At 39.7% G+C, this 21,999-nt stretch overlaps 1 protein-coding gene across 8 annotated transcripts in view; it reads right to left on the bottom strand.

Moving 5' to 3' along the window:
• Positions 1 to 4,811: 4,811 nt before the first annotated feature.
• Positions 4,812 to 21,999, bottom strand: part of lcorl (ligand dependent nuclear receptor corepressor-like) — a 122,018-nt gene continuing 104,830 nt past the window's right edge. For 7 of the 8 annotated variants that reach the window (XM_055638347.1, XM_055638362.1, XM_055638428.1 and 4 more), the window contains one exon: positions 16,354 to 16,633. In XM_055638347.1, the coding sequence (XP_055494322.1) occupies positions 16,620 to 16,633 (14 nt within the window). In that variant the 3' untranslated portion in view covers positions 16,354 to 16,619. Of the gene's footprint in view, positions 7,336 to 16,353; positions 16,634 to 21,999 lie in introns of those variants that run through there. The other variant, XM_055638355.1, reaches the window with a different exon arrangement.

The following is a 21,999-nucleotide window of genomic DNA, read 5'->3' as shown; positions in this document are numbered from 1 at the left end:
GGTGCTGAGAGCTCTCTTATACCTGCATTAAGGAGGCAATTAAACACACCTGAGCAAATTACAAACACCTGTGAAGCATTCTGGAGGGCACTATCTTGGCCATTGGAGTTTAAGCAAAAGGAATTTGGAGCTTTTGAAACAAAATCTATTATGAACCATAGAAATGGAAAATAAAATTTAGGAGTTTCCAGTAAAGGCCCAGTGATACTGAAGAGCCTGTCCCACTTACGCAACTTTTCCAGATAACCTCTCCACAGTAATCAGGCACAATTGTCTCTTAAAAATAATCTGTCAATATCACTGCTGGTGGCTGTAGAAATTGACAAACAGACATTTCTATTGACACTTGAGCAATGATACTCTATTAAACAATGTAAACAAAGCTGTAGTAAATCCAAAGGGTTTCTACAGCTATATTAATAGCAAAAGGATAATGAGGGATAAAGTTGGCCCATTAGAGAGTCAGAGTGGACAGCTATCTGCAGAGCCAAAAGAGATGGGGGAGATATTGAACAATTTCTTTTCTTCGGTATTCACCAAGGAAAAGGATATTGAATTATGTGAGGTAAGGGAAACAAGTAGAGTAGCTATGGAAACTATGAGGATCAAAGAAGAGGAAGTACTGACACTTTGGAGAAATATAAAAGTGGATAAGTCTCCAGGTCCGGACAGGATATTTCCTAGGACATTGAGGGAAGTTAGTGTAGAAATAGCAGGGGCTATGGCAGAAATATTTCAAATGTCATTAGAAACGGGAATAGAGTCAGAGGATTGGCGTACTGCGCATGTTGTTCCATTGTTTAAAAAGGGGTCTAAGAGTAAACCTAGCAATTATAAACCTGTTAGTTTGACGTCAGTGGTGGGCAAATTAATGGAAAGGATACTTAGAGATAATATATATATGCATCTGGATAAACAGGGTCTGATTAGGAACAGTCAACATGGATTTGTGCCTGGAAGGTCATGTTTGACTAATCTTCTTGAATTTTTTGAAGAGGTTACTCGGGAAATTGATGAGGGTAAAGCAGTGGATGTTGTATATATGGACTTCAGTAAGGCCTTTGACAAGGTTTCCTCACGGAAGGTTGGTTAAGAAGGTTCAATGGTTGGGTATTAATGGTGGAGTAGCAAGATGGATTCAACAGTGGCTGAATGGGAGATGCCAGAGAGTAATGGTGGATGGTTGTTTGTCAGGTTGGAGGCCAGTGACTAGTGGGGTGCCACAGGGATCTGTGTTGGGTCCACTGTTGTTTGTCATGTACATCAATGATCTGGATGATGGTGTGGTAAATTGGATTAGTAAGTATGCAGATGATACTAAGATAGGTGGGGGTTGTGGATAATGAAGTAAATTTTCAGTCTACAGAGATTTATGCCAATTGGAAGAGTGGGCTGAAAGATGGCAGATGGAGTTTAATGCTGATAAGTGTGAGGTGCTACATCTTGGCAGGACAAATCAAAATAGGACGTACATGGTAAATGGTAGGGAATTGGAGAATGCAGGTGAACAGAGGGATCTGGGAATAACTGTGCACAGTTCCCTGAAAGTGGAATCTCATGTAGATAGGGTGGTAAAGAAAGCTTTTGGTGTGCTGGCCTTTATAAATCAGAGCATTGAGTATAGAAGTTGGGATTCAAACAAGGGGACATGACTTGAGAATTAAGGGACAGAAGTTTAGGGGTAACATGAGGGGGAACCTCTTTACTCAGAGAGTGGTGGCTGTGTGGAATGAGCTTCCAGTGAAGGTGGCGGAGGCAGGTTCGTTTTTATCATTTAAAAATAAATTGGATAGTTATATGGATGGGAAAGGAATGGAGGGTTATGGTCTGAACGCAGGTGTATGGGATTAGGGGAGAATACGTGTTCGGCACGGACTAGAAGGGTCGAGATGGCCTGTTTCCGTGCTGTAATTGTTATATGGTAATATACATCTTATAGTATTTTTATCTTGCTGTACCCAAAATAAACTTACAGCTATTATTAGGTCAGGTCAGGGGGAGTTCCCACTGTCACGGGTACCATATAATCCCGTGCTACCTGCTCCATGGTCGGATAGTCAGCATGGTCGGATAGTCAGCAACTAAACCGTCTCCCCCACCTGGTTTGCCAGGTGAGGAGGGGGCTGTGGACCCCCAGGAGGACCACAAACAACACCTGTCAAAGGGCGGATGAGCTCCTAGCAAACCAACGGACATCCATGCTTCAGTAGAAGTTGCGATCACTGTCGTACATTGCATTGTAAGGCACTGTGCCCGTTGATGTTTTCAACGATGATGATGATGATGATGATGACAAAGACATTTTTGAAAATCTTGAGGGGTAAGAAACTTTATTATTGTGAGTCTAGCCCTTTTCCCCCAGTGACACGATTGCTTTTATAATACAATTTTCTATAAGCAAGATTTCTTGGGAATGCAACTATTGTAGGTATGTTACAATACTTACCTTCAACGGCGCTGCAATTCGGCCACTGGCCGTGTGCGCGATTTTGGGGGGCGGGGTTAAAACTGGGTTTTTTTTTTTCCGACCTGGTCCTGAATTATATTTTGTTGTAGTGCAAGATGTTGCAAAAGAATCGTTCCGACGGCCGTTCTGTGTGTTTAAAAAAAAAATTTGCCCGACAAGTTAATCGCTGGAATGATTTTAAAATCAGCTTCTGAAGCCGTCAATGCCGACAACAGGGATGGATTTTATGGAGGGGACAGGTAAAAGAAAGTAGTTTATTTTTATGTATAAAAGTGTTTCTTAAGATGTATTTAATTCACATTTTAAGTTGCGAAACGGTGAGTTTTTCCCCTGAAGAACCGGCAGTGTATTTGATGCCCATATGGGGGTATAAATACACTGCAGCCTCAACGTTCCAAATGGTCCTGTTCCAGAAAATCCCACTTGCAAGCTGATTTAAATGGCCATTAATTTACAGGTATTAAACATTAAATTCCTTCCATTTGGCCTATAAACCCATGACAATGAGATTTAAAAATTATGTTATATTGTGAATTCTTGTGTGAATGTTATTTGGACACTTAGGCTATTTAAAAATGTTAATCTATTCTTAGGAAATGGATAGATGTTTAGATCTAGTCATTGCATTTTGTAATTAGCTACAATTAGATAAGTAACTAACTAACTAACTATATGCTTTAATTTCAAGTCATCTGAGTAAGATTGTTCCATATTTGTTTCAGAATGCTTCAATCTACAATAATTGAACATTTATTTCAGTTCTCTTAAATTTTAAGAAAGTTATGGGCTTTAAAATGTTCTCGATCACAGCTTTTGTGTTAAGTCAATGAAAAAGCAATAGGGAACAAAATGCCAATTTTCGAGCATGAAAATGGCCATAACATTTTTAATACTGATGATATGAAGGTGAATTTGGTGTCAAATTAAACTTCTTTTTATGCTTTATCTGATGGGAGAAATTAAAGACTTGATTTTTAAAATCTCAAAATGTTGGAACATTGCTAACTATTGCACTGTAGCAGAGCTACCTGTAATGTGGAAACATCCTGTTTTTGAGAATATCAATCATATGAATTTGAATACGTTATATTAAAAAAAAAACTCATATTTCAGATTTATTTTATTTTATCAAGTATTACATACAGTCAAAGATCTTTGAAAATGACATTAAAATAAGATGTACACTATAATATATAAGAAATAATTTTGCAGTGCACATACATACATGTTCCTGAAATATTTGATTTTATAATTACTTTTGGTAAAAAATACACTGAAAGTAGTACTGAGACAGACAGCAAATTTTCCTCAGAATCTTTCACAGTTTAAAAATGTACCCAAGTGACCCAGAAGGTATCAATGTAGAATAAAACACAGTACATAGATTCCATAGAAAGGTTTCTTTAAGAAACTTTAATCTAAATAACATACCCCTTGCAAACACAAGTGAACTAAAGGATCACTTCAGTTCCCCTTCTGTCACCATTTGCTTTTGTTCCTTTACAAATTCATTATTAAAGCAACAACATTGAAATAGATGTTTTAAATTCAAGTCAATTAGAACTTAATTGACCATTTAATTTTCACATTTCAAGATGAACTATGATGGAAAACTCATTGAACTGAGAAACTGGCCTATATTTTTCAGAGTGAAAGTGTCAATATTTATCATCATTCCCCTGTGGAACTAATAGTAATTTTGGGATTTTGATGAATGCCACCATCCAAAGGTATCTCGGTAATTTGTCGTAAGCCAACAGGCTGTGCTCCAGTTGCTGACGTTGTGGCGTGCAGTGAGGGAGCAGCAAGTTGGCTGCATGCCCAGCACAAGCAAGCTGACATGCAGAATATTCTGTCCCAGTGCAAGGGACATTCTTCCACTCATTTTAAAGGGAGTGGCTCTGAGATTCCTGGGTAAATGTTGATTTTAAAAGACTCTCCGATTGATTATTAGTTTAAAAGCATTCATTTAAATCTTCCAAATAATCTTTTTTAGTCATTTCTGCCATAAGTTAGGTGTCTTAGAAGTGTTTATGTTTTTTAGCTTCTTTAGAATTTTTGTTTTTTAGGTAACTCAATTAAGATATTTTTTTAAAGTCCTGGATATTTTAAATATCCTGGATATCCTGCACTTTCAATGTTATATCTTGCACTAAATGTTGTACCCCTTTTTTCTGTACACTACAGGCAGCTTGATTGTATTCATGTATAGTCTTTTCTTTGACTGGATAGCATGAAAATAAAAGCTTTTCACTGTACCTCGGTTCACATGACAATAATAAACTAAACTAAAGGCTTAAGAGTTTGACAATTTTAGGTAAGTCAGGAGTGTGGCTGTGAACTAGTTTTAGCTGCTGCACGTGGCATGGTAATGCTATCAAGCCTCTACAGAACACAAGGCTTTGCCATGGAGGATCCTCCTTATAATATTTTTTAATTTTCATTGAATCACTAAGGGTCGGGTTGATATTTTATTAAAGTCAATAGTGAATGATGTTGGTTTACCGCTGACCACAAAACTCCTTCTCGAGGGATGCTTCCTAATCTGAGTATTTTTCTACATTTTTTTATTTTAGTTTCAATAATAAAGCATCTACAATATTTATCTTTGTATTAATTACTAGAGTAATCTATATAAATCAAACTTTAATAATTTAGAGTATTAAGAATACTATAGTTTTTTAAAAATTGTAACTCTATTTGGACTGAAGAAGAGCAATTTAGTGCAATTCCAATTTGACCACAGGATTTATATGGCAGTTAAATTGGCAATTAATTGTCGAGAATTTTTCTGCAGCTTTAAAAAATTTAGAACAGCTGCTCATCATCAAAGTAATAAAGGCAGAGTGTGCTTATTCACATTCTTTTTCAATGCGACTTCATATAAACCTAAATCCCTGAAAGAACACTGTATACGCCATGAGTAGCCATACCACACATAAAAAAGTGATTATTTTAGTTTGTGTCCAAGATGGCTGTCGGAAGGGAGTGTGTACGCTGGCGCGGTTTAGCTGCCGCTGCTCTCTCTTCACATTGTGTTTTTGATTTTTTTGTCTTTGGGTCGAATTCTGTCTTTAATTTGTGTACTGGTGATGTCTTTATTATTTATTTGACTCCGATTATATGTTTTTTTACTCTTGTTAAATTCTGTAAGGTGTCCTTGAGACTTTTGAAAGGCGCCCACAAATAAAATTTATTATTATTATTATTACATTTGGTTGCACGAGAACAAATCTATGTATATCTTTCCTAACCTCAGATTTTTTCTAGTCCTCCTCAAGTTATAATCATGACTTTGCCTTTCTTTGTCCCAGGATGATATTTATCTGATTGTACTTTGCTGAAGTCCCTTGGATTTTTGTCTGCATTCATACTCTTTAGTGACCACATACTGGAAAGTTCAAAGTAATGAAAAATTAGGATAATAAAAAAGATGAAGTGAGGAAATATTTAACAAGGAGGAAATCTTTAACAAAAAGACAGGAAAAGAGTTACATTTTATAAAGTGGCCAGCGTTAGAATCTGATAAATGTATTCCTCTGAAAACCTAAATGAAACAAACTATCAGTTGGGTACAATGGACAGAGAGAAATTGCATTCATGAAAGATGCACAAGAGTATTTTGAGTTAACAGAGAAATGGAGGGAATTGAAAAGTTTAATATGTTGGAAAGAAATTGCAACAAAATATGGGGCATTGAGTATAAAAGTCAGGAAGTCATATTGCAGCTTTATAAGACGTTGGTTTGGCCACATGTGAAATATTGCATGCAGTTCTCGTCGCCCCATTACAGGAAGGATCGGGAGGCTTTGGAGAGGTACAGAAATGTTTTTTTCCAGAATGATGCCTGAATTAGAGGGCATTAGCTTCAAGGAAAGGTTGGACAAACATGATTTGTTTTTCCTAGAATGCTAGTGGTTGGGGATAAACCTAATAGAGGTTTATAAAATTATGAGAGGCATTGATGGGGCAGACGGAATATTTTTCCCAGGGTTAAAATGTCAAAGACTGGAGGGCATAGCTTTAAGGTGAGGAGGAGATGTGCAGGGCAAGGGTTTTACAGTGGGTGGTGGGTATTCGGAACAAGTTCCAGGCATCGTGGAGGCAGATATAATTGTGGTGTTTATGAGGTTTTTAGATAGGCACACGGATTTGGGTCACATGCAGTTGCAGAGATTAGTTTAACTCGTGGACGATGACATTAAGTTCGGCACAGATATTGTGGATCAAGGGGCCTGTTCTTGTGCTGTACTTTTCTATGTTTTACGTTCTGTTTAAGGAACATAAAAATATATGTCCAAAGTCACATGTCGAGATTAAACTAACAGAATGAGCAACGTATAATCAAAGCTAACAAAAGAGATGACAGGTAGACAAAAGTGCTGAAGAAACTCACCAGGTGAGGAGCATCTATGGGGTGAATGAAATAGGCAACGTTTCGGGCCGAAACCGTTCTTCAGACTGAAGAAGGGTTTCGGCCATGAAACGTTGCCTATTTCCTTCGCTCCATAAATGCTGCCTCATCCTTCGATTTTCCAGCATCTGCAGTTCCTTCTTAAACAAAAAGAGATGACAGGAATGGAATAACAAATTTGCCTCTGTTTATTTATACCAAAGAGGTTATATCTAATAAGAACACAAATTCCTTTGAAAAGAATGGAGAAAATAGACTCTTTAAAAGAAATACATATCAATAGTATGCAATTACATATTTGCAAAAACGTTAGAGAGCAGATGATAGAGGAATAATGATTCAAACAACTACTGGTCTATTTGTAAACGTCCCGAGGCAAAAAAATAAAACTGATGTCAAGCTGATGTCATCCATGGCAGGATGTTGGGATCTTTATTTGATTATAGAAGCGTATCTACGGAAATAAATACAACAAAAATATGATTTGAAAACTCACTATCCATTGTGAAAGGCTAAGCAATCTAAAAGAAGTTATTTGAAGAACATTAAGAACAAAAAAGAGTTGTTTTCAGTGAAGGTTGGCATGTTGTCTTGAAAGGTATAAGGCGGAGGATTTCTAAATTCTCAATTATGAAAAGCCTCATCGTTTGCTGTACGACGGTGGCACCGGCACCTCAGCTGGAGAGGTAGTTTTCTCTCACAGAATCAGCATAATGCAGAACTCATCATTGTACAACACATTCTGGGGTAATAGCTAACACTCATTCATGGTACAAATGCTTTAGTGAGATCAACAAGATGTGTTTGCTGCTCTCTTCATTGCTCTTGGAGTTGGTATAAGGAGAGGATCGTGTCTACCATGGATCTCCCTTATTGGAAACCCATTTGTGCCGCCGTCAGCTGATTGCTAGTCTTTAGCAAGATTCTGGAAAAGATCTTCTCAATGGCACAAAGTAGTGAGATGGTCCAATCACATTTACTTTTAAAATGTGCTAATGTAGTATTGCACGGATGCTATCGGACAGAGCTACCTCTCCCACAAAGGTGGTGGCTATTTTCTACACTTGACAGGTTTAGCTAAAAGTTCAGCCTTGTCTTGTGCTTTCCTACCGCCAAAGGAATCAAAAGCCTTTCCAAGCGAAGCGATGGAAGTACCATTAGAAACTTATTCATTGCAGGTCCATCAAGTCAGGGAAACGGTGTATAGCAGGAGTACAACTCTGAATTATGTTCATTAGCCATAGGAGCAGAAGTAGGCCATTCTGCCCATCAAGTCTACTCCGCCATTCAATCATGGCTGATCTATCCTTCCATCTCAACCCCATTCTCCTGCCTTCTCCCCATAACTAATCAAGAATCTGTCGATCAGAATCATGCTCTACCTAGTAAACCATTTGCTTGTTCTTTCTGTATGTATTTCATCATCTGTATACTTCAGGGGACAAGCATTGATGGAACCAAATGATCTTTCATAACTAACAAATATAACACTGAGATTTCCATGAAATGGGTGAAGCTGGGTGTGTTTCAATCCCTACTCTGCTTGACACCTTTCTCACGGTGATCCAGACATCATCAATTTTAATTGTGGTTCAGTGAGCAGGTGGACAGTTTTCCAAAATGTTCACACTGAAAGGCAAGACAAAAGTTCACAATGTCTTAACGAGCAAACCCCCTTTGCCGATGCTGCTGCACCAGCTGCCTGGAGAGAGATCAGCTTTAGTAGCTCATGGATTGCCATTCCTGTTTCTTCTCTTATGTCAAGAACACGGTAAAGGTGTGTCCATGATCAGACTCTGCAGCTCTCTGCTGGAGACAGTCACTACATTTTAGTCATGTCCATTCAGACAGACATTCCTCCTACTGAAGGCTTCAACGTTGAAAGGCAGCCACCAATATTGTCTAAATGACAAAATGGATATGGATGAATAACAAAACTTATATTCACAATTTTGTTTCAAAGGGCCAATATTTTCAGCAAATTGCTGTATGGCAGTGCAATATAAAAGAGCTGCAAGAAAAGATTCAAGATCTTCCATTTTTGATGTCTGCTCTGTATTCTTGGCAAGTCCTGGAAAAAAAAATTCCACGATGATAGCCCTTTCTAGAAAAAGGATGTCATGCATGATAGCATTCATTAAGTAACAGAGATTACTGGCTTGCAAACGTGACTGGATTTTGGATGCCTGAAGTGCACATTTTACAAAGAGGTGGCCTGAGCTGCTATGAAAGGGAAAATGAATGGCTTTAACACTGATGTGGAAACTATAGCTGATTCACGATATGGCAACAAGTGAATGGCGACTGGCTAGGTATGTTACAAAACGGGATCGTGGGGCACCATGATTTTGGAGCTGTTTGTAGTTTAAAACCAGCTCCGTAAATGAATGTCAGCCATCACGGAGAATCGCTGCAAGACCCGGGTCCCAGAAGTTTTACGAAGAGTAGATATAAATTTAGCTCTCTCTGGGGGCATTTCATCAGCCAATGTTGCTTCTCGGCATTTGAATTGTCATTTTCTAGAACCCACTAGAAAGTATTTACAGCATCCACATAAAATGCAGTAGATATAAAACAACTAAGATTTGAAGGCTGCATTTAAAAATGTTAATCTTTCCTTAAGAAATGTGCTTTCATCATCTCATGTTGTCAACTGGATTTCCGAGTATGAAAAATAACTTTAATATGAGGCACAACACAATTATGCTTTATCTGATGAGAACTTGATTTTTTAAATTATTTTGTAACATTGCTAGTGCGTGGAGTCATAGATACAACAAAATAATGAAAATGTACAAATATCTATCTCATCGCAGAGTGTTGTCAGCTTTCTAATCAGTAATCATGAAATGCAGTATACAACTTGCTGGAGGCTTCTCATCTCATGTTGTCAAGTGCAAAAAAGATAGCAAAGTAGCAACATATCTGGAGCAACTCAGCTGGCTTCTTCAAGTCACGCAGCAGCAACTCAGCGAGTCTGGCAACTCTGGTTCGGTTCTACTCTTTGAAAGTGCAGTTGTGCTTGGTACAGGAGAAGTTGGATTTATAAATAGTGGCAAAGAGGCCAAACCAGCCCGTTACGTATATGGTTAGGCTACAGGTGGAAAACTGCAGAATCCTGGGCACTGAGCTGCAATAAAGATGCAACGATCTAAAGGGCCTGTCCCACTTGGCGATTTTTTCGGCAACTGCCAGCGCCATTGCCTGACATATCAGGTCGCCGAAAGATTTTGAACATTTCAAAATCCAGCTGCGACAAAAAAAATGTTGCGACACTTGAGGAGACACCACGTGCCAATACGTCGTCACGCAGCGTCACGCCGCATCATCCCGCGACCATGGCCGACTTTTTCGGTGACCTGATAGGTCAGTCAATGACGCTGCCAGTCACCGAAAAAAGTGGGACAGGCACTGTTCCAGAGTACTTTGTAACAACTTCCCCTCATACACTGGCCAGTATCCTTCTAAATTTAAGTGTGGAATCAGCTTGTCATCTTTTCAATCGGTTGTCTTAGATTGTGACACCGACAGTAAAACAAACCATTCATATCTTTTGATAGCAGTTCTAAAAGTCATCACCTCTGGTTATTGAAAATGTTCATAGCTGGATTGGTTTTCCCTCTACTTACACCATCAAAGATTGTCACCTTGAAAACCTATTTTTCTCTCTGCCAAGAACAGTCCTGCTTTAACAACCTGTCCTCAAAATTTGGAACAATGCGGGAAGAGTCTTGTTTAAAAACAGCACTGCAGCACACACTCTGTGACTTTAAAGACAGCACGTGGTGAGATTAAGGTAAATGAAGCTGTCAGCAGAATCCTTGGAAAAGGTAACATGTCAGAGCAAAAACCAAGCCATGAGATGAAGTAATTGTCCGTAGACCTCTGAGACAGGATTGTGTCGAGACACAGATCTGGGGAAGGGTATAAAACAATTTCTGCAGCATTTCAGGTCCCAAAGAGCACAGTGGCCTCAGTCATTCTTAAATGGAAGAACTTTGGAACCACCAGAATCTTCATAGAGCTGGCTGCCCAGCCAAACTGAGCATTCAGGGGAGAAGAGCCTTAGTCAGGGAGGTGACCAAGAAGCTGATGGTCACTCTGACAGAGCTCCAGAGTTCCTCTATGGAGATAGGAGAATCTTCCAGAAGGACAACTATATCTGCAGCATTCCACCAATCAGGGCTTTATGGTAGAGTGGCCAGACGGAAGCCATTCCTCAGTAAAAGACACATGACAGCCCGCTTGGAGTTTGCCCAAAGGCATGAGAAACAAGATTTTCTGGTCTGATGAAGCCAAGATTGAACTCTTTGGCCTGAATGCCAAGCGTCACGTCTGGAGGAAACCAGGCACTGCTCATCACCTGGCCAATACCATACCTATGGTGAAACATGGTGGTGGCAGCATCATGCTGTGGGGATGTTTTTCAGTGGTGGGAACTGGGAGACTGGATTGAGGGAAAGATGAACAAAGTACAGAGAGATCCTTGATGAAAACCTGCTCCAGAGCGCTCATGACCTCAGACTGGGGTGGAGGTTCACCTTCCACAGGACAACGACCCTAAGCACACAGCCAAGACAACGCAGGAGTGGCTTCGTGACCAGTCTGTGAATGTCCTTGAGTGGCCCAGCCAGAGCCTGGACTTGAACCCGATCGAACTTCAATGGAGGGACCTGAAAATAGCTGTGCATCGACGCTCCCCATCCAACCTGACAACTTGAGAGGATCTGCAGAGAATGGGAGAAATTACCCAAATATAGGTGCCAAGCTTGTAGCGTCATACCCAAGAAGACTTGAGGCTGTAATTGCTGCCAAAGGTGCCTCAACAAAGTACTGAGTAAAGGCTCTGAATACTTATGTAAATGTGATATTTTAGTTATTTCTTTTTAATTACTTTGCAAAAAATTCTAAACACCCGTTTTCACTTTTTTTATTATGGGGTATTGTGTCTAGATTGATGATTAAAAAAAACAGAATTTAATCAATTTTAGAATAAGGCTGCAACGTAACAAACTGTAGAAAAGGCGAAGGCGTCTGAATACATTGTGAATGCACAGTAAATTCACCAAATTAGAATGTATTTTGTAGTGGTTTGAGAGGAGGTAAAATAAATAATAAAGGAAAGTCATCTGGTAGAATGAGATGTATGGGTGAGTCCTCCAGAGGTAATCATGTGGTAGTATGGAGTATGAAATAAAAATTAAAGGAGCTCATCAGGAAGATGCAGGGATTATCACAGAGGATTTTAGTTCCTCGATACTCTGGAAAAATCAGATAAGGTAAATTAGCCCAGAGTGTGTTTGGAAAAGTTGCTTTGAATTTCACATTCTTCAACCCACCAGAGGACAGCAAGCAGCAGTGGACTTTGTGTTGTGCAACAAGGTAGAAAGGTGCCCAATTATAATTACAAATAACAGGAATCTGAGCTTGGACCTCAGCTATTCATTATTTTGAAGATTTGCATGAGGGAACTAAATGTAATATATTAAAGTTTGCCAAAGATACAAAACTGGGTGAAATTGAATTCTAAACAGGATGCAGAGATTTCAAGTTTGAAAATTGGCCAGAAATATCCAAAATGCAGAATATGGTTAGATGTGGAATAATCCCCTTTTACAAGAAAACGGTAACATAATGTAAAAAGCACTGGAAATGGTTTCCAGAAGACATTTAATAATTACTGTGGAAAATAGTTCACATTGTAGATAATATATTGACATTGATAGACTGGAAGTGTTGATGTACAGAAAGACTTGAATAGACGTACATTGGTGCAGGTCCAGCAGACAATAAGAATGTCAAATGGTGCGTTGGCCCTCATCACAAGCAGTTTTAAATAAAGGAGTCAAGATGTCTTGCTACCATTTTATAGAGCCTTTGTGTGACCAATTTGCAATTAGAGGCATTTAGATAGGCACTATGGAGGGATATGGATTATGTACATGCAGATAAGAGTTGGTCTTGGCAACATGTTCAGCCAAGACATTGTGGGCCAAAGGTGCTTGTTCTTTTGCTTTACTGTTTTATATTTATCTAGATTTTCCTGGCTGGGTTGCATAGAGCAAGAGGTCAGGGCATGAATACAGTATTGAGATAGATGATCTGCCATGATTATATTGAATATCAGAGCAGGGACAAACAACCAAATGGCCCACTCCTGCCCCAATTTGCCACCAGATCCATCCCCTTCTCCTCTAACCTCTTATTTATCTTATGTGTTCATCAACTTTCCTTTGATTCTTTTGTCACTTATCTACAGTGGAGATAATTTACATTAGATAATAACCCTGCATAAGCATCTGGAACATGGGAGGGGAATGGCGGATCCAACAAAATTCTAGGTGGTTGCTCGAAGAATACAAATGCTCGGGAGAGACAGCAACTAAGGTCAGGATGCAACTCTGGTCTCTGAGGCACTAACTGCTGTAATGTAATTTTATCACAGAGCACAATGCAATGGTATGAAGGTTATATTTCAGTTATAAAGGGCAGTGTTCAGACTATTGTATCCAGTATTGGTTTCCTTGTTTAAGGAGCAATATAATAATCAGTTGGATGCAATGCCGCAGTTTACTAGATCATAGAATGGGCAGAGTGTCCTATGAGGAAAGGTTGGATGGGCCAGATTTATATCTGCTGGAGATGAGAAGAGTGAGAGGTGATTTAATTGAAACATATAAGATCTTGAGATCTCTTGGTAGAGTGATGTGGAGAAAATGTTTATTTTATGGAGAATCTAGAATTCATAGAAACATAGAAAATAGGTGCAGGAGTAGGCCATTCGGCCCTTCGAGCCTGCACCGCCATTCAATATGATCATGGCTGATCATCCAATTCGAGGTTATGTTTAAAAATTAGGTTTCACCCATTTAAGGCGGAGATGCAGAAATTTTATTTTTCCTCTCTGTGATGAGAGTCCTTGGTACTCTCTTCCTCAATGTGTGATGGAAAATAGTATTTGACATTTTCTTCCCCCATATTGATTGGAAATTATTTTGCTAATAATGAGCAGCCCACACATGCAGCTAATTTACACCTTCATACGAAACTTTAAAAATCTTGTAGATTATTTCTAATATTCTGTCAGCAAGCAATTAAGAATGCAAATTAATGCTGACCTCTTTTGCAAGAGGGTGGAGAACAGGGGGACATTTTGCGATAGCTGTACAGAAAAAAATTACACCTGTGGTACAACATACAGTTTTGGTCTCCATACGTAAGGAGAAGTAGGCTTGTCTTGGGGGCAATGTAGACAGGGCTCAATAGATCACACAATTATTCTCTAGTGTCTTAGTGTTCACTTGGAAATAATTCAGCTATGCTGCCTCCAACATCTTCCCTTCATTTTAAGTGGCCTTCGTCACTCAAGATAATATGGAGAACAGGTTCTTAGGAAAGCAACCAGAAGAACAAAATAATGAACCCTGCTACAACAAGAGTCCAACACCCTTGGAGGGATAATTGGTGAAGGCAAGAAGTATTTGTTGAGATCCCTTAGAAGTAACTTACTACAAACATGAAAGACAAAACTGATGGCATATGGAAGTTTAAGTTAATGAAATATTAAATAGAAAGGAACAGTGACTTGTTAATGATGGATATTTAACTGGGCAATGGAGAGCAGTTGAGCTCCCCTTGAGACTGTTGTGAGTTTTTCACTGCTCATAATCAATTAAGTGCTCAATTAGTGTACAGAAAGTGAATGACAATATATCATTGCATGATGTTCTAAACCAACATATTTTGTTCAAAGATATTTACTGGATCAAGCAATTAAATGTTAGGCAAACAGCATTTACAAGTGTTGTGTAAGGTAATACACACCAGTGCAAGAAAAAGTGTAGTGGAACAATAAACTTGCAATACAATAATCATCCATTCAGAATTGGGTAGTAGATAGTGTGTGTTCGATTTCAAGGGCAGATTTATGATCCCTTCCAAGACAATCTTTTCAGCAAGCAGTTAGGAAGGCAAATGTGATGCTGACCTATTTTACAAGAGAGTGGAGTATAAAGATAAGGCTATATATAACAGCTGGAAATGCCATTGAGATTATATTGAGAGAATTGTGTATAATTTTGGGTCACTGATTTTATTGAGATTCTTACAGACTTTAGAAAGACCAACACAGATAACTCCAGTTTTACTAGCAATGATCTATCAGCAACTTAGTGCGCTCCACATGCCTTCATTTATGATTGGGTGGTTAGTTAAGGAGAGAGAAAAAAAGCCACTGTCACAATTAAAAACAGCAGGTGTTGTGCCCCCAGAGTGAGCAAAAAAGTCACTGACAGCAAGACAATAAAAAGTGACGGCTTCAGTAGGGCAGTTAAAAAGTAGAAACTACATATAAATTTCTGAGTAATAGAAATGTATATATTTATATTCCTTTAATGTATCAGGAGGACTTTACACTGAGGCAGGAGGACCTAAATAATAATGAATTTAGCAGGTAATATTAACCAGATGTTTTTTTAGGGGTTGTTCCTTTGGGTATTTATATAAGCTAAGAAAAAGACAAAAAGCTGTCAATTTAATTTCACTGAGGAATGTAGGAAATTATAAAGAATAAGATACCATAAAGAAATAATGAAAGACATTTTTTAATTTTATAGGCTAAAAAAAAAGCTCATTCAAGTTGAGGGAGAGAGTGAACAATACAAAAGGACAAAAAAAGTCACAGCATTGGGCAAGAGCTGTAAATATTTAAAGAAAAGATCCTGCAGGCATATTGTGTTCTACAGGTTATAGTAACATTTTACCACAGGGCACTTCTACCAAGATAATCTGGGAACAAAGCACAAGTGTTATTATCCCCGAGTTAAATGTCACTGAGAAAGAGCACTGACAAAAGATTGTGTACCTGGGACTTGTATTACAATGGCAATTTTTTTCAGGCCTGCAACCAATTCATTGTTGTTGAGATTTACAATTCATTGAAGCAGATACGAGTGTCTACATATATATCTATGAACCCCACTCCCCTATAAAGAAACGTTTTAGAATATACCAATGCTCAATAGTTTGAGGTAGTTTTACACCTGCAAAAAGTATTGTTTTCATAAAAGGACAATTTGAACTATTTAAAACTTTGAAAACTTATCAAACAACATTGATACAAATTTATAAAAATATTTACAACACAATATACACAGAAATTTAGTAAAGTGTAATGTAAATTGAGTACAATAATTGAAGTGCCTTGCTTTCCAAAAACATGGATAATGAAGATAAATAATTTTCCTTCATTTCCCTTTCCAAATAATACAAACTTCTAATGAATTATGATTTACAACTGGATATGATTTGATAAAAAAACAAACTTTGAACAGAAAAGCTTAAAAAAAATGAATCATTAATCAGCGGATGCTATTATTATATACATGTATGAGGACTACTTGTAATCTAAAGGAACGTTAATACTTTATGTGGATTCTCTAAAGGATTCTTGCAAGGCAACAAGCATGAGATATTTTTGTATAAAAAGAATGAGAGCAACTGATATTTACAACATTGTTCAGACAGCTTCAGGTTTTGGCTACAAAGCAGCAAACACAAAAAGATACTGCTAAATACATTCAACCTGAATCAGTAGGCTGAATCTTAAGGCATTAATTAAATAGATTCTGAATGAGATAAGATAACTTCTTCTTAAAATTCCAAATTATAGTAAGATGTGCCAAGTCTTGGTAGCATTGATGTGTAATTCCAGCCATCCATTTAAGGTATAATTCCGCATCAAGTTGAGTTGCCTATATGTAAAAATGTAACAAATTAAAACATGCCAAAATATGTGTATAAACTTTCCAGTATCATTCAATGGCATTTCTATTCAAGGAAAGGGGCTTTATCTATTCACTGATTTTCTTCAAAATAAACTGTTATTGTTTAATGTAGGTCAGTCCAAGAAACAAAGGGAAAACCAATATATTTTCCTTAATTATTTTACTGTGCACTCTTTTTTTCTGGGCAATGCCCAATTTTACTTAATCAAGAGACCCAAACAATTAAGTTTTCTCTGATGACCAACTGTAGAAAGGAAAACTTGTTTTGGTGCACAAGATCTATCCAGTCTATTGTAAATTGTGGAGCCATTTCATCCGACTCAATTCTCATTATTCCCCGAATTCCGATAAATTATTCTCATTAGCCTTTCTGGTTTCTCTTTAAAAATATCAATGAATAATGTTTCCAAAGGCAGTGAATTCCAAAATATAACTACTCTCTTTAAATAATGTGTTTCCTCCCATCCTGCTTATATTTATTTGTACCAAGTTTTCAATTCTATTCCATCTGATTCTGGAATTATCTGCTGAGGGGAACAGCTCCTCACATTTATCTGATGTTAACCAGATCTGACACATTTATAATATCTTCACCTTCTTTGTTCCAAAAACACGAAACCCAGCTTATTCAGTTTACTTCTGCCCTGGAGCCATTCTCGTAATTTGTTTCTACATCTTATCCAGGACCATCATATTATTTCTTAAATGATGTTACCAGAATTAAATGGAATAATCTAATAACTGTTTAACCAGTGTTTTACACAATACAATACAATACAATTTATTTGTCATTTGGACCCCGTTGAGGTCCAAACGAAATGTCGTTTCTGCAGCCATACATTACAAAACGAAAAAGACCCGAGACACAACACAATTTACACAAACATCCATCACAGCGCTGTGATGGAAGGCAAAAAAACGTATCTCTCCCCTGCACTCCCCCCTGATGTCAGAGTCAAAGTCAAAGCCCCCGGCGGGCGATGGTGATTGTCCCGCGGCCATTAAAGCCACGCCGGGTGATGCAAGGTCGCGCACCGGGTCTTGGTGTTAGAGCCCCGGCGTGCGCTCGCAAAGTCCCGCGGCCATTCCAAGCCGCGCGGGGCGATGGTAAGTGTCCCCCCTCTCAGGTGCTCTTCAACCCCGCAACTCGGGCGGGAGAAGTCGCCGCTGCGGAAGCCCCAAAAAGCGGTCTCCCACCAGGGACCCGCGGGCTTCCGGTGTTGCCGTCCGCCAGACCCGCAGTTGTAGCCTACGAATCTCCGGGGGTCGGGTCGCAGCAGCACTCCACCGCAGCTTCACCCGCTCCGGACTCGGCCAGATGGTGAGTAGGACCGCAGCTCCGCAACTGGAGCCCCAGGTCGTTCCTGTTGGAGGCCACTCCACGTTGCAGCCCCAACGACAACGGAGACCCGACAAGAAAAGGTCGGGTCTCCCGTGCAGGGGAAAGATTTAAAGTTACCCCCCCCCCCCCCCCCCCACACACATACCTCGACAAAAAAAATAAAATAAAAACTACATAGAAACGAGACAAAAATAATAAAAAGACAGACGGACTGCAGAGGCCGCTGCTGACGAGAGTCGCGTCGCCCAATGTTAAGTAATTTTCTTTCTATTGTTTCAAATACTTTAGGTACCACTATAAACATTCTCTGTCACTTTAAATGATTAATGCACCCAAGTTCCTGTTTCTGTATACTCTTAAGTTCTTTACCATTTTCTATTTATTGCTCATGCTTTGTGATAAGTTTAATTCCACATGCCTCAGTTTTGTTAGCTAGCCTTTTGTGTCGAGCTTTATCAAATGTATTTTGAAAATGTACATAGGTGGCAATAACCACATCACTCCTATAAACGTTTCCTAATTTACTGGTTTCCTGCAGAAATGGTTACCAAAAGCTTGATTTCTGTTAAATGTGATATTGTTTCCATGTCCGGCAGAACACATTGACTGGTTGCATCAGTAACTCGAAAGTCCAAGAATAATGAAAGCTATTGAAAGTGGTAGACATTACCAGGTCCATCACAGGTACTGACCTCCCCATCATCCAAGGGATCTACAGGTGGGGATACCTCAACAAGGAAGCTAATATCATCAGAGACCACACTATCCTGGCCTTGTTGCTACAAATGGGAAGAACATACAGGAACCATGACCTCCAGATTCTACAGCTTCTTCCCAACAACTATCAGACTTATGAATGCACGGCACGGCACAACCCTACCTCAGAAATGATCTGCAATAGACTTTTTGGTTGCACTATGTACTTCAATTTTGCACTATTATGGTATGGTTACTTGTACTGCTGATTATTAATTTATTGTGCTATTGATTATTGTATATTTATTTGTTGTGCTTAATCAAACCCTAACCAAAGCATCGCTCTGTTGAATTTTTCCAGAGATGCTGCCTGATCTCTTTCACACCTAGTTCCTTGTATCTCAGTTTTCTTTTGTTTTTCCGTTACTAAAGCTTTAACCCCATTACCATCCTAGTTCATCTTGTTTACAGTCTTCCTGTTTTCCAGCTAGTTTATAACCAGAGTTATATACAGATTTAGCATAATACCTTTGTTTATTAAGATAAGAACCCTGGAAGTCTTTTAAAACATCTTTTTCAACGTGCTGAATCCTTCAAAGCCTTGTGTGCATACACCTTCAGGAGACACTATTCATCCTGTTAACATGTTATCATTTTTTTTACTGCCCCTCTATCACAATGAATCATTTCTCATTCTATGCTGAATGCCATGTGTCTGCCTATTTTATCAGTCTGGAATCTGCTTTTCATTTCATAATTCAGTGCTATGTCTTGTATCATCTGCAAAGTTCAAAGTTTTGGCCTGGATGCACAAGTTATTATCAGAAAGAATGGGGACCAACCTCAACCTCAATGGAATATCACATTGTACTTCCTTACAGTGTGGAGAAATATAAGCCATTACTATTTTGTGTTTTTCCTAAGATTTTAAAATTTCTACTTTTAGGCCATCTAATCTGTCTGCCTGCCAACTTCTCTGAAACGGTGATATTGACAATATCTTCTTCATGTTGAATATGGAAGAGGCTGTCCAGTACTAGCAGTATGTTCTTCCTCATCTAGTTATCAGCGTTTCCATTTATCTTCATATGACTAGCTTTCCCGGAATTTCATTCACAATATTTGCCTCAACAACTCCTTTGGCAGCAAGTTCCACATACTCAATGGTAGACAAAAATGCTGGAGAAACTCAGCGGGTGAGGCAGCATCTATGGAGCGAAGGAAATAGGCAACATTTCTGGCCGAAACGTTGCCTATTTCCTACCTTCGATTTTCAAGCATCAACTGTTCCTTCTTAAATATTTCCCGATTCTCAACATTCATTGGGTGAATAATTCTAAATTCACAACTTGATATGCTGATGACCATCTTACTTTGATGTTCTCTGGTTTTGGCCTACAAGTAAAAACACAATTAAAACCTTTCATAATTTTCAAGATTGCTGCTATTATACTTTGGTGTTGGCTTTCTGAGAGAGAGTGTCCTGGCCTATTCCTGTCCAGATAAGGGCAACAATTTTGAGATTTTCTTAAACCTTTCTGCCATAATCTGCAGTGCCTTTATATTATTTTTGATAAAATGGCAACCAGAATTGTATAGTATTTAAGTTAACCAAGTTTCAAATGTTTAGCATAATTTTGCTACTTTTCAATTCAATTTTTGAAACAAACAGTGCTTGATTAGTGGTACACAAAAATGCTGGAGAAACTCAGCGGGTGCAGCAGCATCTATGGAGCGAAGGAAATAGGTGACGTTTCGGGCCGAAACCCTTCTTCAGACTGATAGGGGGTGGGAGGGGGGAGAATGAAGGAAAAAGGGGAGGAGGAGGAGTCCGAGGGCGGGCGGATAGGAGGGTGGGAGGAGACAGCTCGAGGGTTAAGGAAGGGGAGGAGACAGCAAGGGCTAGCAAAATTGGGAAAATTCAATGTTCATGCCCGCCGGCCGCAGGCTACCCAGGTTGAATATGAGGTGCTGTTCCTCCAATTTCCGGTGTTGCTCACTCTGGCAATGGAGGATACCCAGGACAGAGAGGTCGGATTGGGAATGGGAGGGGGAGTTGAAGTGCTGAGCCACCGGGAGTTCAGGTAGGTTATTGTGGACTGAGCGGAGGTGTTCGGCGAAACGATCGCCCAACCTCCGCTTAGTCTCCCCGATGTAAATCAGCTGGCATCTAGAGCAGCAGATGCAGTAGATGAGGTTGGAGGAGATACAGGTGAACCTTTGTCGCACCTGGAACGACTGTTTGGGTCCTTGAATGGAGTCGAGGGGGGAGGTAAAGGGACAGGTGTTGCATTTCTTGCGGTTGCAACGGAAAGTGCCCGGAGAGGGGGTGTTACGGAAGGGAAGGGAAGAATTGACAAGGGAGTTGCGGAGGAAGCGGTCTTTGCGGAAGGCAGACATGGGGGGAAATGGGAAGATGTGGCGAGTGGTGGGGTCACGTTGGAGGTGGCGATAATGACGGAGGATGATTTGTTGTATTTGCCGGCTGGTGGGGTGAAAGGTGAGGATTAGGGGGACTCTGCCCTTGTTACGAGTGCGGGGATGGGGAGAGAGAGCAGTGTTGCGGGGTATGGAAGAGACCCTGGTGCGAGCCTCATCTATGGTGGAGGAGGGGAATCCCCGTTCCCTGAAGAGCGAGGACATTTCCAATGCCCTGGTGTGGAACGTCTCATCCTGGGAGCAGACGTAGGCGGAGGAATTGGGAGTAGGGGATGGAGTCCTTACAGGGGGCAGGGTGGGAAGACGTGTAGTCCAGATAGCCATGTGAGTCAGTGGGTTTGTAGTGTATGTCGGTCAGAAGTCTATCCTCTGCGATGGAGATGATGAGGTCAAGGAATGGTAGGGAAGTGTCGGAAATGGTCCAGGTGTATTTGAGTGCCGGATGGAAGTTGGTGGTGAAGTGGATGAAGTCAGTCAGTTGTGTGTGGGTGCAGGAGGAGGCCCCACAGCAGTCGTCAATGTAACGGAGGTAGAGGTCGGGGATGAGACCCTGGATTGTTCGACGTACCCGACAAAGAGGCAGGCGTAGCTGGGGCCCATGCGTGTGCCCATAGCTACGCCTTGTGTTTGGAGGAAATGGGAGGAGTCAAATGTAAAGTAGTGTCCTTGATTAGTGTCCTGCCTTATCAACCAGTTACTTTTAATGATGTTTAAGGTACACAAATGCTGGAGAAACTCAGCGGGTGCAGCAGCATCTATGGAGCGAAGGAAATAGGCAACGTTTCGGGCCGAAACCCTTCTTGTGTTTATTGGTACTTCAGGAATCCATTGTTCTCCTACCCTAACTACTTATGCT

This window comes from Leucoraja erinacea, chromosome 1 (assembly GCF_028641065.1).
Source record: "Leucoraja erinacea ecotype New England chromosome 1, Leri_hhj_1, whole genome shotgun sequence".
Lineage (NCBI taxonomy): Eukaryota > Metazoa > Chordata > Chondrichthyes > Rajiformes > Rajidae > Leucoraja > Leucoraja erinaceus.
The sequence above is the reverse complement of the archived record's forward strand: the minus strand, read 5'-3'. Positions and strand labels throughout refer to the sequence as shown.